The sequence below is a fragment of the Enhydra lutris genome, unplaced genomic scaffold (genome assembly GCF_002288905.1).
Source record: "Enhydra lutris kenyoni isolate GAN:26980312 unplaced genomic scaffold, ASM228890v2 scaffoldscaffold28, whole genome shotgun sequence".
NCBI classification, from domain to species: Eukaryota; Metazoa; Chordata; class Mammalia; order Carnivora; family Mustelidae; genus Enhydra; species Enhydra lutris.
In genome coordinates this window covers 5,829,554-5,843,359 of record NW_019154112.1, presented here as the reverse complement: position 1 = coordinate 5,843,359, position 13,806 = coordinate 5,829,554, and the positions used below count along the sequence as shown (strand labels likewise).

The following is a 13,806-nucleotide window of genomic DNA, read 5'->3' as shown; positions in this document are numbered from 1 at the left end:
AGGCAGGCAGAGAGGAGGGGGCGGAAGCAGGCTCCCTGCTGAGCAGAGAGCCCGATGTGGGGCTTGATCCCAGGACCCTGGGATCATGACCTGAGCCGAAGGCAAAGGCTTTAACCCACTGAGCCACCCAGGCGCCCCAAACTTCCTACTTTTTAATAAATTATTATCCAAGTCAGAACACAGAGGGTCATAACATACACTTGAGTGCAAGATATTTGTGCCAAGGACACAGGTCACCTCAGGGCTCCTGAAGCATCATTCATCTACCCGGGTCTGCTTTGACCCTACTGAGGTCTTTCAGAAAGTTCCCATCCCCACAGTCTGAAGCAAAAGTGACAAGGAGTGAGCCCAAGGTCAGCATCCCTTGGAAATAAAGCTCATCAAGCCTGCTTAGCCCGGGACCTTCTCTGCTGGCTAGGAGGCCAAGATGTTTTCTCTGCATCCTAGAGCAGGGAAGCAGCAGACCCTTGGCATGGCCAGGCTCTGCCTTTACCCCCAGGCAAGCGAGTCAGGGTGAGGCGCTGAGAGCAGAAGTATCCTTCAGGCAGCTGGAGAAGTAGCCTTCAGGCTCCAGGAGTGAAGGTCAGGGGGCCAGATGTCTCAGGGCGGCCTGTAGGGGCTTCCTCAGGAAAGTGGTGTTGAGCTCTAGGACTGCGGCCAGGCCCAGCCTGTGGATATCAGTGATCTGGGGACAGGGAAGAATCATATCAGGACTCCAGCAACTGATCCTTCCCCTTTCCCCTCTGCCCATGGCCCTGTTTAGGAAGGAGAGAGCAATCAGGACGTAAGGACAATGAAGGAGATATCTAAATGCATTACTTCACCATGATTATGCAAGGTGCATAATCGGGTTCAAGTGGACCTGGGTCAGATATTAACTGTATAACTTACGAAGAGAGCCACACGAATGACAGTTGACAATTATTGGATGCTCACCATGTGGCAACTTTATAAACCTAGCTTCATGTAGCACAACCCTCCATTTTACAGATGAGAAAACTGAGGGTCAGAGATACTCCACAGTGGCTGTCACACTCCTTCTATGACACACTGTTTCTTCTATGACCTGTCGCTAAAACCTCCTGACAGATCTTTACCCTGTATCTTCTCTCCAATCCCCACTCCTTACAGATACCAGAGACTCCTTTACAAAATGCAAATCTGACCAAATCACTCCAGCTTCAGCTGGGCCCTGGGGTAACTTCTGATGTCTCATATTGGAGGCCCTTCTTCCAGGATCGTCAGGCTCTCCAGAGGATCCAGGAGCCTCCTGAAAATGTGCATAAATGTGTGTTCAGATTTTCATTTTTCTGGGAGGATCTACAGCTTTCATCAAATCATCAAATGGGCCTGTGACTCCCCAAAAAAGGCAAAGAGCCAACAGCCAAGGACACCTGACCTTCAAGATAAAGCCCATGCTCCTCATCAGACCCTACAGGGTCTTCCATAGATGTTAGCATGGCCTGGCCATGTGACCTTGCATAGGTCACTTTAACCTGAGTCTCAATTTCCTCATCTATAAAATGGAGCTAATAATAGTATCTTCTCATTGGTCTAACACATGGAATAAACTAACAAGTTAACGTAGGCAAAGGGCTTTGAACAGTGCCTAAGACCTAGCAGGGCTCAGTGTTTAAACTCTGACCTCTAACCTCACCCCTACCATCATCCATTCTCGTGATTTTAGGCCTCAGTTAATACCTGTAGATCCTCGCCTATACTGTTTCCTTGGCTACCACTCACCCTTTCAGAGCTGAGAAGCCTGTCTTAACTCCCAAACACAAGGTTTAGTTGCCCCATCTTGTTCCGCAACCAAATGCCCTGCACACACCTCTCACCTGGTTCCTTCCAGATATTAGGCTGATCTGGTTACCACCTCTCTCCCACCTCACTGGCACCGGTGGAGAGCATCAAGTCAAGGATGGGACTGTTGATTCCCCAGTGCACCATACAGTATCTGGCCCACAGTGGTGAAGGCTGGATGAGCGAATTCCTGAGCAGTCTCATTCCCCAGTCTGAGGCTTGAACTTGTAGTTGGTCTGGCTAACACTCAGGGGGTTTTCCCCGGCAAACACCTAGATGTACATGCTTGTGGCGCACTCACAGTAGCAGGATCAACCCTCGCGGCCCTACCAATACTCACACTGGCCTGATACTTGGTCATCACCGTCAGCATGAGCTTGGCATAGGCCACAGATGCGGTGGCTGCTGGCCCCTCTTTACAGAGTTTCTCCATGAACACACTGAACTTCTCAGGGGTCATCTCCACCTGCACACATTGGGAGATGGGATAAGAGAATAAGAAAGGGCCCCAGATTCAATTCCAAACTCTACCACTTTCTAACTAAGTAAGCCTGGACAGGTCACATAACCAAACAAAGCCTCAGTTTCTACATTTGTAAAATGGTGCTCATGATACCTAACGCTAAAGACACTGAAAAGAATTAAATGAGATAAGGCACATAAAGCCTGGCGCATAGGTCTCAGCCTTGCTTGGTGGCCAAAGATATAAAGAAGTGAGGAGTCCCAAGGGTACCATCAGCATAATAGCATCAGCTCTTCTTCATAATAACTGAATAAATGCTTGTTATGCATCGGGCACTATTCTGAGCATTTTCTACCAATTATCTACTTCCACCTCGCCCCGGCCTTGGGCAGTACCTACTATCATCACTCCCCTTTTGTAAACGGGAAAACTGAGGCATAAAGAGGTTAGGTCAGCTATCTAAGTTATAAAGAAATGAGGCAGAACTTTAGGTAGTGGTATGGAAAACTGCCAAAATATACTGTAAGTTAAAAAAGCAATGTACGGGGGTGCCTGGGAGGCTCAGTCGATTAAGCGTCTGCCTTCAGCTCAGATCATGATCCCAGGGTCCTGGGATCAAGCCCTGCGTCCAGCACCCTGCTCATGGGGAAGCCTGCTTCTCCCTCTCCTACTCCCCCTGCTTGTGTTCCCTCTCTCACTGTGTCTTTCTCTGTCAAATAAGTAAAATCTTTATTAAAAAAAAAAAAAAAAAAAAAAAGCAAGGGACAGAGCACTGAGCTCAGTGTGTTGCCATCTATGTAAAAAGTAGGCAAAAAGTCAACTTAAACATGGGTCCTTGTATATAAAAGCATCTCTGGGAGAGTTCCCCTGAAACTACTAATACTGATTAGCCCTGGAGAAGGGAATCTGGATGGCAGGGGTAATATTTTTCACTCTATCTTTTGAGCTTTAAAATTTGTGAACATAGAGGCACCTGGGTGACTCAGTGGGTTAATCATCTGACTCTTGGTTTCAGCTCAGGTCATGATCTCAGGATCATGGGATTGAGGCCCAAGTAGGGCTCTGCACTGAGTGGGGAGTCTGCTTGGGATTCTCTCTCTCCCTCCCCCTACGCCCCTCCTCACACTTGCACATATGCACTCTCCGTCTCTCTCAAATTAATAAAATCTTTGCTTCCATTGGTTAAGTGTCTGCCTTCAGCTCAGGTCACGATCCCAGTGTCCTGGGATCGGGCCCCACATCAGGCTCCCTGCTTAGTGGGGAGTCTGCTTTTCCCTCTCCTACCGGCTTGTGCTATCTCAGTCTCTCTCTCAAATAAATAAACAAAATCTTTTAAAAAAAAAATTGTGAACCTATGAATTTATAACCTATTCAAAAATTAAATTAAATTCAGGGTGCCTGGGTGGCTCAGTCAGTTAATTGTCTGACTCTTAGTTCTGCTCAGGTCACAATCCCAGGATTATGGGATCGAGCCCCATGTCAGGCTTCATGCTCAGCATGGAGTCTGCTTCAGATTCTCTCTCCCTCTCCCTCCTGCACTCATTTGCTCTCTCTCAAATAAATAAATAAAACTTTCATAAATAAAATAAAATTAAGTTAAATTTCACACACACACAAACCCAAAAAGTCCCTCCCTAAGGCCACACAGCTAGGAAGAGGCACAGCCTGGGCTCTACCATGTAGTCCGCTCTGGGCTACCAGCCTTTCAAGCTCCAGGACTCGCCTGCTGTGTCATGGCCCCACTTGCTGCAGGGCAGCTGTCCTGTTTGCCTCCATCCCTGGAGGGACCAGAAACCCAGGGGGCCCAGGCCCACCAGCCACCGCACACCCGGCACACATGGCGATGGCACTGCCACACCACCGCATCCACCCTTCCTTAAGGCAGCCTGCTCACCTGCCGCTCCAGCAGGGACTGCACCACCACGAAAGTGTCCTCTTTCCAGGGCAGCTCCAAGATCTGTCTGCAAGAAGCAGAGGTCCCACTGAGAACAGCCCACGTCTGGATATCTACAGCTCCTACCCCCAAGGCAGGGCAAGGCCCTGGAGACAGCCAAGGCTCCCCCAGCCAACACAGCAAGTCATCAGAGGCACCCCCCCCAAGGCTGGCGGCCACCCAGTAGCCAGCCCACACTTGGTGCTGGAAAGCTATGACCCAAGATGCCTGGGGCGGTGGATCACAAAGGATTTGGCCTGAGGTGTACCAAGGTTCCCTGAAAAATAGCAGGAGTGGAGAGCGCATTGTAAGGAGAGAAGGTGAGGGTGACCCAGGGCAGAGGATCATGGCCCATTGAGAGGTCCGTGAGGCTTTCCAGAAGGCAGGCTTCCCTGCAGCACCCAGCCCATGGTGATGGCCACTCCAGCTGTGCCTCCTAGGCTAGGGAGCCATCCCCTGTTCATGTGGAAAGGCAGCGTTGTCACATGGGAGCAGTGTGGCTTCTCAGATGCACAGCCTAGAGTCTGATCCCAGGGTTTATCACTTGCCGGCGGTGTGACCTTTGGCCCACGCCCCATAATGAACATGAGCTTCAGGTTTTCTGTCTCTAGGGCAGCCACAGCACCCACCTCACAGCACCCACCTCACAGCACTGTGTGAGGACTAACGGAGAGAACTAAAAGCACAGAGAAAGGACTCAATCAGAGGTGGCTGACGTTACTTTTCAGACCCTCCCCTTCTCTGGTGAGAGTCTCCATTTTATAGTTCGCCTTAGGGTCATGGGGTCTTAGCTACTTACTTGTTTCTGTGTGAATTTTTTTTTTTTTTTTTAAAAGATTTTATTTATTTGACAGAGAGAGAGACACAGTAAGAGAGGGAACACAACCAGGGGGAGTGGGAGAGAGAAGCAGGCCTCCTGCCAAGCAGGGAGCCCGATGCAGGCTCAATCCCAGGACCCTGGGATCATGACCTGAGCCAAAGGCAGATGCTTAACAACTGACCCACCCAGGCGCCCTATGTGTCTGGGTCTTGACTCCCCAGTTTTAATACCCAAATTGAACACCAATTTAATAACAATTTTTGAGCACTGACTTGAGCCAAGTACTGTGCTGTGGTCTATGTGCATTACCAAATTTAACATCTAGAAAAATCCTCCCAGGGAAATATTATCCCCATTTCTCATATGAGGAAACAGGCTCAGAGAGATGATACTGCTGTAATCGACACAGGGCAAGGCTGAGATTTGAAATCCTGTCCACCTGGCTCCAGAGCCAGACTCTTAACTGCCGGCCAGGCTCCAGCTATGCTGTGAACTGCTCCAGTGGAGACCACCGGCCTCTTCCCTGTGTTCCCCAAGGTACCTGGCCCAGAACTGGAACCCAGGGCTTGGGAAGGGTCCCAGGATGGCAACTTGCACAAGCATAAGGGGGGGTGGGAGTGGGGGAGGCACAAGCCAGGCTCAAGCCACAGCAAGAGAGGCATCCGCTGTGCTGTGGCCCCTGCTTCAGGCCCAGGGCCCGATCCCCAGCTGACTCCAGCTCCAGGAGGCCAGGAACGGGCTGGGCCTGTGCGAGGGAGTGGAGTAGGGGCAGCAGGGAGGGCTGTACGCTCACCCCAGCATCAGAACCTGCGTGTCCGGCGCCAGGGCCTCATCCTTCAGAAGGCAACACAGTAACTCCGTTTGAGCTGGGCCTGCGTAGGGGACAGCAGAGGGGGGTGGTCTGGGGGCAAAGGGCAGGAGAGCATGGAACAGAATGCCTGGCTCATTATAGGGGGGCATCGTCAGGGAAGGAAGGTATCTTTACTGACTGAATACACAATGGCCAGGATCGCCTGGAGTGAAGGGTGCTGGGAAATGAGAGGGCTGAGCTACCAGGCCTGGGGCTGGTTCCACAATTACCTGTTTCTGGGGCCTGAAGCACCGGGCCAAGAAGGGCTCTGCAGACAGGATAGGCATACTTGACACAGAAGGAGGTCAGGGCCATGATGAGCAGGCGGGAGGCCGAGGAAGTCAGGGAGAGAATCTACAGCCAAAGGGGAGGAAAATATTAATCACTCATTTCTTCTTCCCTTTAATAAATGTTTATCAGACATGTATTTCAGATGGTGATACATGTTACAAAGAAAAAACAAAAGTTCTTTTATCTCAGACTCACATGGATTCACCCATTGGAAAAGATACAAAGCTCAGTTCCCCAGCTCCGAAACCCCTTCAACTTCTGGAAGGGTCTGGGACCCAAGAAGGAGGAAGTCCATGCCCTTCCCTTGCCCCACACTGCCTCGACTGGCCAGACACCTTATAAGGTTGGAAACCCCCTTTCCCAAGCACCACCCTTCCAAAGGTTCAGATTCTCTCCCACAAAGTGCCTAGCATGCCAAGTGTATGGCAACACACCTACCCGTCTAAGAAAGAGGCTCCTGGTCAGAATGGTCGCATTGCTAAGGCTAAGATCTGGTGAAAGGGACAGGAGCCAGGTGCAGAGCTGCAGGAGAGCTGGGTCCGAGAGCTGTGGGAGCTGCAGCTGGGCACACAGCAGGTCCATCTGCCAAGTAGGAGGGAGGACACAGACGCACTCAGTCTGCCTCTGCTAGGCTGTCTCAAGCCAACAGGGCAGCAGAATGGGTAGGGCAAGGATATTCCAAGGTAGGATGAGGCTGGGAGAGCTGCCCCCATGGTGAGGATCCAAGGGCTAAAAGAAAGTACACAGGGTGAAAAACCCCAGCAAGATCCCCTCCCCCATTCCCACATGAGGCAAGCAAACACAGACTTAAATGGAAAAAGGCTGGGATGTATCCTCAGGGTCTTAATGGACTCACCTGGCTGGGACTGCATTCATGGAGAAGCTGTAGCTCAAGTGGGGGAGCGCCCTCCAACCCCTGGAAAGGCAAATCCCATGTTAGGGCAAGCAGAGCCCTTGATGATCAGTCAGAGACCACCCCTTTGTCTGGCACAGTGGGTGGATGAGGACCCTGGATGCTACCAGAGGAGAGGGACTTGTCTGGGGTTAGATGACCTATCTGTCCTTGGGCCAAGACAAGCCCCTACAGTGACTGTCCTCTGACCGCCACTCCGACCCCCGCCATCCAAACAATCTGTGCTTCCCTGGGTAGGGCTGAGGTCTAGGCGGCAGGTGGATGGCAGGGCAACAGTGAGCAGGGGCCACTTACCTCCCCAAAGGTCTTGAGCAGCTGCTGCAGCCTGGGAACCTGGTCCTGAAGAGGAGAGTCCAGTCACTGCCAAGTCCCTACCAGCACAGTGTGGCCCCAGGCCCAGTCCCAGCCCCCTCTTCCGAGAAGGCCCCAGATCAGTGAGAGCTAGCAGGCAAGGATGATTCCAGGGAGTGAAGAACACGAAGCCTAAACCTTGAGAGGTGCTTAAGTACTCAAAGGCAACAAGGCCCATGGAAATGCAGCTGCCTAGACTTGTCCTCTCTGCATCCGTCCTCATGGGGGCAGACCTAGGCCTGTGGTTGGGAGGACAGGCGGGAGGCTGGCACGATTCCACTCCTTCCACAGTATAGCCCTGGAGCTTCTCTTCTTGCGTGGTAATGCTTTAACTTCGTGTTGTCGATCATTAAGGCCAAAGGTTTCTGCCCTCCTATACCTCCCTTCCCACCCCTTCCTCAGAGTCTGTAGGGCAGAGACGGTTTCCTTAACCCTACGCTCCTACCCCCTGCTCTGCGGATTCCAGTTATCCCAGTTGGGAAATAGTCTCCCGACCAGCTTTGGCCCTGGATAAACCCCCTCCTTGGGGATCACCCTAAACCCAGCCTCCCCATTCTAGTACCTGGAGAGCTTTGGGCAAACTCTCGGCTAGGTCCTTAGCCTCCTCCAGACTCTGACCAGCCTCCCTGGGCTCGGCCCCGACAAGCTGGTTCTCCATGGGTGAGGCACCTCCTCCGTCTGCCGGGGGCTCCAAAGACTCAGGTTCACGTCTCTCCTCTTCCTGACCTCCTTCCTCTTCCCTTTCCAAATGCCGGAACCTTTTGGGGGCTCCTCCACCTTCAGGACTGGCAGGCTCTTCCTCTGGCCCCTTTCTGCGTTTCCCAGGCCGTGGGGAGTCCTTGTCCTCCTTGCCTTCCTCTTGTTCCTCTTCAGGAACAGGAGCCTGGGCCAACTTCAGCCTCCTGCCTCCCTGGCCTAGCCGCCTACACAGGCCTTGGAGCTGTCTCTGGCAGTCTGTAGACAGTGGGGACGTCCACTCAGTCGCTACCCCAGCGTTCAGATCCCTCCGCAGCAACTCCCCCAGGGTCTGGAGCCAGGCGTCGGGGTTGGAGCTTTGGTCTTGTCGTGCAATCTGCAGCACGGGGAGTAGGCCGCTCTCGGGCAGCGATGGCCCAAGAGCCATCAATAGGGACATCAGATTCCTCTGGCATAACGGAGGCAATCGCAGCAGCAGGGGTTTCCTGGTAGCAGAAGGAGAACAAGCAGTTCAAGAGCATCTTGCTGGGAGGAGCAGAGGGCAGCTGGGATAGAGCTAGAGGTTGGATGGCCATGGACAGACAGGCACTAGGAGGTAGTACCAATAGGATGGAGGTGGTCAGCATGTGTGCCATTCAACAGACCTTCACTGAGCATGTATTTTTTTGTTGTGGTGAAGCCAGTTTGAGTTCATTTTACGATTGCTAAAAACCAAAAAAATCTCTGAGCAATTCCATCTTTTTTTTTAAACAATTTCTTTTTCTTTTTTTAATTGAGTGTGTATTCATGTATTCTGTGCTAGGCTCTGCTCTTTGACACCTCCTATTTCGCCTCAAAAAATTCACATTGAAATCTATCCTATAAAAGATCCATGCTTGTTTTATGTTTAAAAAAAAATCCCTTTCCAAACTTTATATAAAAATATATACTCCAGGGGCCCCTGGCTGGCTGGTCAGTAGAACATATGACTTCTTCTATTTTTTTTTTTTTAAAGACTGATTTATTTATTTAAAATAAATAAATAAAGTAAATAAATAAATAAACTCACCACCCCAAGATCCGGAGTCACATGCTCCACTGACCGAGCTAGCCAGGCGCCCCCTAGAGGGTGTGTCTTGTGATCTCAGGGTCCTGAGTTCAAGCCCCACACTGGGTGTAGAGCTTACTTAAAAAGATAAATTAGGGTTGCCTGGGTGGTTCAGTCATTAAGTGTCTGCTTTCAGCTCAGGTCATGATCCTGGGGTCCTGGGATCGAGCCCTGCATCTGGCTCCCTGCTCAGAGGGAAGCCTGCTTCTCCCTCTCCCACTCCCCCTGCTTGTGTTCCCTCTCTGGTTGTCTCTCTCTCTCTGTCAAATAAATAAATAAAACCTTAAAAAAAAAAAGATAAATTAAACTAAAAAAAAAGTTCTACAGGAGGGGCCGAGACCCAAAATAGTAATAATAATAGTAGTAGTAGTAGTAGTAATAGTAATACTCCAGGATGCTGTACAGTGCTTCCCATACAGCCCTATGCTCGCCTTGGCTATCCCCCGGAACTTACAAGGTCACAGTCATCTTGCTTTGACGTTCCTTTCACCCAACTGAATTGCTAAGAGGCAGAGGCAGTCTCTTCTTCTTCCATGTTCCAGTACCCAGCACAGCATCAGCCCATCGCAGGTACTGGGAGCACATTTACTGGGTGAATTAATTCTCTGAGAATAAGCGCCCGGAGATGAGCCTGGGCTACCATGGAGAAAGCAAAGGTAGCCATCTGCCATGTTGTCAACGCAAGAATCCAGATGCTGTGTGACTGTGACCTGAGGCTTATTGGTGTGGCAAACAAGCCATGGGTACATCCAGCCTACCTGCCATCACTCCCCTGCTCCTCTCTATGTGACTGTGCAGGGCTGCTTGTCATCAATACAAGGGGCACCTGGGAGGTGTGAAAGAGAAAAAAAATCTGACTTTTATTTTTTTGTGAACAATAGACATGAAGTGAGAGAAAAAAAACAAAAGCAAAAGTTAAAAAGGTGGTCAGTTTGTGGTAGAGGATATTGAGAAGTGCTAAGGCAGGGAAGACCCTACTTCAGGACTTCTAACTTTTGTGTGTGCATGGACCCCTTATCAGAATAAGTGTTAAATGTGTAAGATAAAATACATGGGCTTATGAAAGAAACCAATTATACTGAAATAAAGTTCTAACCAGGGACCCTAGATTAAGTCCCCCTCCTACTCTGGCAAGAAAAAAAACCAGACAGCTGGATAAACATTTCCATGGCCTCCAATTTGGGGATGTGCAAAGTTCTCCTGACCCATTTCTTTCCTTCTTTTTTTTTTAAAGATTTTATTTATTTGTTAGAGAGAGAGCATGAGCACAGGCAGACAGAGTGGTAGGCAGAGGCAGAGGGAGAAGCAGGCTCCCCGCTGAGCAGGGAGCCTGATGTGGGACTCGATCCCAGGACGCTGGGATCATGACCTGAGCCGAAGGCAGCTGCCCAACCAACTGAGCCACCCAGGCGTCCCTCCTTCTTTTTTTAAGTAAGGTTCTACACCCAGCCTGGAGCCCAATGTGGGGCCTGAACTCAGGACCCTAAGATCAAGACCTGAGCAGAGATTAAGAGCCGCGTGCTCAGCTGACTGAGCCACCCAGATGCCCCTCTCCTAAACCCATTTCTTCAAAGAAATTCAAAGTGGGGTGTGGGAAGACAATATTAGAATTTCCATTTCTCCTTATCTAAAACATAAGAAATTAAGTATTACAACTATTTAATGTATGGAATGGCCCTTCATAGTCCAGTCTCCAGCCTAATTCTGAGGGAGGAGTATCTGGAAGTGCAAAGCCCCCTCTCTAGCCCCCTGGTGGCTGAAGGGGGAAACCTCACTTTTTTTTTTTTTAAACTTTCTGTGTCTTTTCCTTAATTTCATAATTAAAGGCATTTATGGATACTGTATTATGTCCTTTAACAAAACCAAACTCACTAAATGGACACACGGCTTGTAAGGATGACTGAAAAGAGACTGAATACCATGGGGTGCCTGGATGGCTCAGTCGGTTAAGCGTCTGCCTTGGGCTCAGGTCATGATCCCTGGGATCAAGTTCCATACCCGGCTCCCTGCTCTGGGGGATCCTGCTTCTCCCTCTGCCTCTCTCTTCTCCCCCTATCTCTCATGAATAAGTAAATAAAATATTTTTTTAAAGATTTTATTTATTATTTGACAGACAAAGATCACAAGCAGGCAGAGAAACAGGCAGAGAGAGGAAGAAGCAGGCTTCCCGCTGAGCAGAGAGCCTGATGTGGGGCTCGATCCCAGGACCCTGAGATCACGACCCGATCCTAAGGCAGAGGGTTTGACCCATTGAGCCACACAGGCACCCCAGTAAACAAAATCTTAAAAAAAGAGAAAGAGAAGAAACTAAATGCCAGTAACGGAAGCCCATCAAATAAGAAAATGGCAGAGCTAACCCTTCTGCTCCAAGCAGAAATTTTCAGTCACATAAAGAGGCCAAAAAAAAAAAAAAAAAAAAAAAAAAAATCAAAATCACTCCAAAGAACGTAAGTCATCGGGAAAGTGATTTTGCCCTAAAAATGTATACTGTGCTTTGAAAACATTATAAAACCACCCCATTAGATGTCCGGTCACCACGTTTTAAATTTCTACTTTTGTATACTTTATAACGCACATATTTTTACTCTTGTGCACACGTGGTTATACGTAAGTATCCCTACACTGGAGGTATGAGTTCGATTTCCTTAGAGATGAAGTATGAGATCAGAAGCCATCTGCGTCCAGGGCTTCTAGTTACTCATTTACACGCGGCAGGAGGCGTGTGTCGCACCCACTCGTCCTCAGTGAAGGTCTGTTGGATGCCCCTCCTTCATGTCGCAGGGGTGCGCAGCAGGGACGCCTGGCTGTGGGGAATTAGTGAAGCTCTCCGGGCCTCGGTCTCATCTGGAAAAGTGGGGTGGCGCCAGCCCCTGCCTGACATGACGTGGAGGATGAAACGCGGCGCCCCGCGACCAGACGACTTACAGCTCCAGGCGATAGTCCGGACCCTCCACGACGGGCTCCTCCCGGCACAGCGCCTCCAGGACGCAGCCCCAGCCGAAGGGCTCCGCGCTGCGACTGCCCAGCGCCCGCAGCATACCCAGGCCGCGCCACGCCCCCTCCGGCCCCAACTGCAGCGATTGCATCAGGCACCGGGCGGGGGCCTCCAGCTGCGCCCAGGGCGCCGAGTCCACGCCCTCAGCCACAGCGGGAACCTCCTCCGAGGCCGCCATGCCTAGGGCTAGGGGGCTGCGCCGGCCGCTGCTCTGGTTCCTGACCTCAGTCTCGAGAACAGGCGAAAGGGCGCAGAACGCCAGCGTCTGCCGGGACGCCGCTACGACCTTTCTCCCGCACGTGCCCCTGCCCGGCTCAGCGTTCGGAGTCAGCTTCGGAGCCACTCGGCCGGGAGCCCGCCAAGATTCGCACGCTGCTTTAGAAACTTACGTAGGGGGTGTGGTCAGGGGCGGGGCCGGACGGGAAGGGGAGAGGGCAGGCCGGAAGGGGCGGGGCCATAAATAGTCCTGGCCCAAAGGACTGAGGAACGGAGTAAGGGGGCGGGACGAAGGCCGAGGGAGCTCCACGGATGGGGCGGGACCACAACACGGGCGTTACTTGTGGGCGGGGTCATGGCAGAGGTCGTGGAGTGGGGCGGGGCTTCGTGGGGCGATGGGTCGTTGTCTGCTGACCCTCATCTACCTTCCTGCACTGGTCCCTGACTGTAGGGGAATGAGAAGTGGATGCAGAATGTATGTCAGCGATCCTGTTGTTCTTCAGGACCCAGGCATCATTTATTTTTTCTTGATGTCCATTTTGTATGTAGGTCATGGACTTTGCGATAGGATTTAATCAGTTTGCCCCCCTACCTTGACATCACCTCTTCCACAGGCCATCAACTGTCATCACATCAGGGTTTTAGTCCTCTCCAGAAATATTTGATACACAACTACCCCTGAGAATGGGGTGGTAGTAAAACCCAACACTACCTACATGGCCAAAGGCCTTGCTGTGAACTTCCTCCGGAGGTCCAGGAAGCCGGCTTGCTCCGGTTTTTTATCAGCGGCCACTAGGGGCTCCACCTCCCAAGGTTTCAGTATAAAGAAAGCTGCTGAAGAAGGCGGGTTTCCAGGAAAGTGGAGGGAAAGGAGGAGGAATCACTGCAGAGGATAAAAATAGAGAGGGGATGGGGTGCCTGGGTGGCTCAGATGGTTAAGCACCTGCCTTCAGCTCAGGTCATGATCTCAGGGTCCTGGGATTGAGCCCCACATCGGGCTCCCTGCTCAGCAGGGTATCTGCTTCTCCCTCTCCCTCTACCTCTCCCCTTGCTGGGCTCTCTGTCTCTCCCTCAAATAAATAAAATCTTAAAAAAAAAAAAAAAAAAGAGAGGGGAGAAGAGCCCCCACAGCACCCATAAACCTTACTCTGGGTTCCAGTTTCTAGTTACTGTTCTCAGCTTCTGCAGCCACACACATCCATTCATTCAATAAACCTTGACTGAGCACCTAGGGCTGGGGATTCAGGGAACAAAGCAAAGACCCTCCACATTGTCGCTGACACTCTAGACAGGAGAGACAACTACTAAGGAAATAAAAGAATGTTTGATTGTGATTAGTGCTTTCAAGACGAATACAGCTGGGAAGGGAGATAGGGTGAGGTAATTTT

At 50.9% G+C, this 13,806-nt stretch overlaps 1 protein-coding gene across 1 annotated transcript; it reads right to left on the bottom strand.

Moving 5' to 3' along the window:
• Positions 1 to 182: 182 nt before the first annotated feature.
• On the bottom strand, positions 183 to 12,566 carry LOC111152258 (Fanconi anemia complementation group E). Its single transcript, XM_022510708.1, has 10 exons — positions 12,133 to 12,566; positions 7,987 to 8,605; positions 7,368 to 7,412; positions 7,017 to 7,076; positions 6,599 to 6,742; positions 6,100 to 6,223; positions 5,813 to 5,891; positions 4,161 to 4,227; positions 2,144 to 2,269; positions 183 to 685 (listed from the first exon to the last, which is right to left on the bottom strand). The coding sequence occupies exons 1-10, from the start codon at positions 12,378 to 12,380 to the stop codon at positions 584 to 586; spliced, it is 1,614 nt and encodes a 537-aa protein (XP_022366416.1). The 5' UTR covers positions 12,381 to 12,566; the 3' UTR covers positions 183 to 583.
• Between the last annotated feature and the right edge of the window lie 1,240 nt (positions 12,567 to 13,806).

Coding starts and splice junctions, on each gene's coding strand:
- LOC111152258 (XM_022510708.1), bottom strand. CDS start 12,380: ATGGCGGCCTCGGAGGAGGTTCCCGCTGTGGCTGAGGGCGTGGACTCG. Junction 6,743..7,016: donor ATGAATGCAGTCCCAGCCAG/GTGAGTCCATTA, acceptor CCTACTTGGCAG/ATGGACCTGCTGTGTGCCCA. Junction 5,892..6,099: donor GCTTCAGGCCCCAGAAACAG/GTAATTGTGGAA, acceptor TCCCCTACGCAG/GCCCAGCTCAAACGGAGTTA.